The sequence below is a fragment of the Oncorhynchus masou genome, unplaced genomic scaffold (assembly GCF_036934945.1).
Source record: "Oncorhynchus masou masou isolate Uvic2021 unplaced genomic scaffold, UVic_Omas_1.1 unplaced_scaffold_1388, whole genome shotgun sequence".
Taxonomy (NCBI): Eukaryota; Metazoa; Chordata; class Actinopteri; order Salmoniformes; family Salmonidae; genus Oncorhynchus; species Oncorhynchus masou.
Window position 1 is genome coordinate 157,501 of NW_027003801.1, and position 2,601 is coordinate 160,101.

The following is a 2,601-nucleotide window of genomic DNA, read 5'->3' on the forward strand; positions in this document are numbered from 1 at the left end:
GGAGAGATGGTGGATTTGGATACAATAACAAGTCCTGGAGTTTAGAGTACGATAGTGTTGGTTATTGTTTCAGACACAATAATGTTGAGACTAAAGTATCAGGCCCTCAGTCCTCCAGAGTAGGAGTGTACCTGGATCACAAGGCAGGTACTCTGTCCTTCTACAGTGTCTCTGACACAATGACCCTCCTCCACAGAGTCCAGACCACATTCACTCAGCCCCTCTATCCTGGGTTTAGGCTCTATGATTATAATGGTTCTGCTGAGCTGGTTAAACTGTAAACTGATTTGTTATTAATTAAAATTCAATCCAATGTTTTAATCTTGTACATTTCCATGAATCATGATGTCTGGTGTTGATGTATATTGGTTGTCATTCAGAACCATTGATATGTTTTCTCAGTTGGTTCTCTGTCTCTATGTAATTCTCCTCAGTATCATTGATCAGCTTGTTGGCTCGGTCCTAATTGATGTGTTCTCTGTCACCTGGAGCTGCATGGAAAATGGTCCAGGAACTAAAGGACAATTCAGGACTAGTCAGCCCACTACAAGCTGGTATCACTTCCTTTCTACTAAACTATATGGTCTGGTTTCCCAGACACAGATGAATCCTAGTCCTGGACTAAACAGTATGTTCAATGTAGATGTCCAGGAAACCGGCCCTAAATGTGTCATCTTTCATCCTCCCATACTGCTCAGTCCAGCAACATTAAACCTGTCCAGCAGGTGGTGCTGTTGACCAAACAATAAAACCAGCAGATATCTTGACTTGCCACTCAGTATATCAGTAATGTTCAGAATAGTACTTTAATATCATTGGAGATTGATGGTCTTTTTAATCCACTATCCAGAGTCAGGAACAGATGAAGTTAGGTCTGCTACTGTTCAGTGATTAAATATGATTTATGGTGATGGGAAATAATAAAAAACACTCAACTTCATCTAGTAATAGTTTTCCTTTGTTATTTATTCCAAGGTGTGTCTTTAACTTGTAAATGTATTGTGTGGAGGTGAGCTAGTGGTGTGGCTGATAGAATAGAATGAAGAGGGAGGAGGGGAGGAAGAGGGGAGGAGTGAAGGGCTGTTCAAGAAACCAGATGAGGAAGAGGAAGATGTTCAGGGGAATTACTGTCTCTGTTCCAAATGGTTCCCTATTCCCTACGTAGTGCACTACGGTGCTTCTGACCAGGTCTAAAGTAGTGTTCTACGTAGGGAATAGGGTGTAGATTTATTACAATATCATGCTTTAGTGTTTGGCACAAAAATATATTAGATCTCCACCCCCCACTTCCTGTCTGTCATCCCCCAGTTCTGTTAAGACTTCCTCTCATTGAACTGGGCCTCATTCTAAATGGTCACTTTGTATTGATAGTCCATACTGGTCTTTACTATGGTTCTACATACAGTACCTGTATTGATAGTCCATACTGGTCTTTACTGGTCTTTATCTATGGTTCTACATACAGTACCTGTATTGATAGTCCATACTGGTCTTTACTATGGTTCTACATACAGTACCTGTATTGATAGTCCATACTGGTCTTTACTATGGTTCTACATACAGTATCTGTATTGATAGTCCATACTGGTCTTTACTATGGTTCTACATACAGTATCTGTATTGATAGTCCATACTGGTATACACTATTGGTAGTTGGTTCCCCCATGAAGTGATATAGAATACCTGTATTGATGAGGGCCTCATCATCAAGCTCCACAAAGAAAGCCAGGGGGCAGTAAAACCCTATGGACCTGAAAGGGACTGCAGTGTGCTCCAGTCTCCAACAGGGGGCAGTAAACCCCTATGGACCTGAAAGGGACTGCAGTGTGCTCCAGTCTCCAGCAGGGGGCAGTAAAACCCTATGGATCTGAAAGGGACTGCAGTGTGCTCCAGTCTCCAGCAGGGGGCAGTAAAACCCTATGGACCTGATAGGTACTGCAGTGTGCTCCAGTCTCCAGCAGGGGGCAGTAAAACCCTATGGACCTGAAAGGGAAAGTGAGGAGTAAAAATCAAAAGTGAATTTACATTGATGTTTCCACGGAGACATGAATCATATCTACGAGGCACCAAACTGAAGAAAATGAACTGAAACACGGGGGACTAACTGAACTAAAATAATTCTGTTGCTAAATGTTTTGCTACAGTGTTCTCTAACGAATAACACCCTGGATTCAAATACTATTTGAAATCTTTCCAACACTTTGAGCATTTCCTTTGTCCTCCAGGTGGGCGGGGTTTGTTTGTACTTTTAGGACTTTTCTATTGGTTCCATTACAAAAAACTCAAACACTGCTAATTAAATATTCAACATTATTTTAACGCAGGTCTGTTTCCACATGCAATAAGCCTGTAACGTCTTGTATGATCTCATCAGGTAAAGGTGTGTCAAATGGAAGGGCAAGTCTCCCCACTGAGAGGAAAACATCACTGGTCCACCTCTGCATCAGGTCAGCTATGTTGATCAGTACTGTCCCAGGGATGCTGGGAGCAGAGATGAACTCCCCTGACCTGGTACCACCTATGGAGTTGTCATTTTAATATCAGTTTAACCCCATTACTGCTATAACACATAAACCATGTTAATAGAATGAAATGGATCCA

At 41.8% G+C, this 2,601-nt stretch overlaps 1 protein-coding gene across 1 annotated transcript in view; it reads left to right on the forward strand.

Moving 5' to 3' along the window:
- Window positions 1–317, forward strand: part of LOC135530592 (tripartite motif-containing protein 16-like) — a 16,758-nt gene extending 16,441 nt beyond the window's left edge. The window contains exon 6 of the mRNA XM_064958893.1: window positions 1–317. This exon is cut by the window's left edge and continues 240 nt beyond it. Coding sequence (XP_064814965.1) covers window positions 1–281 — 281 coding nt within the window. The 3' untranslated portion in view covers window positions 282–317.
- The last annotated feature ends 2,284 nt before the right edge of the window (window positions 318–2,601 follow it).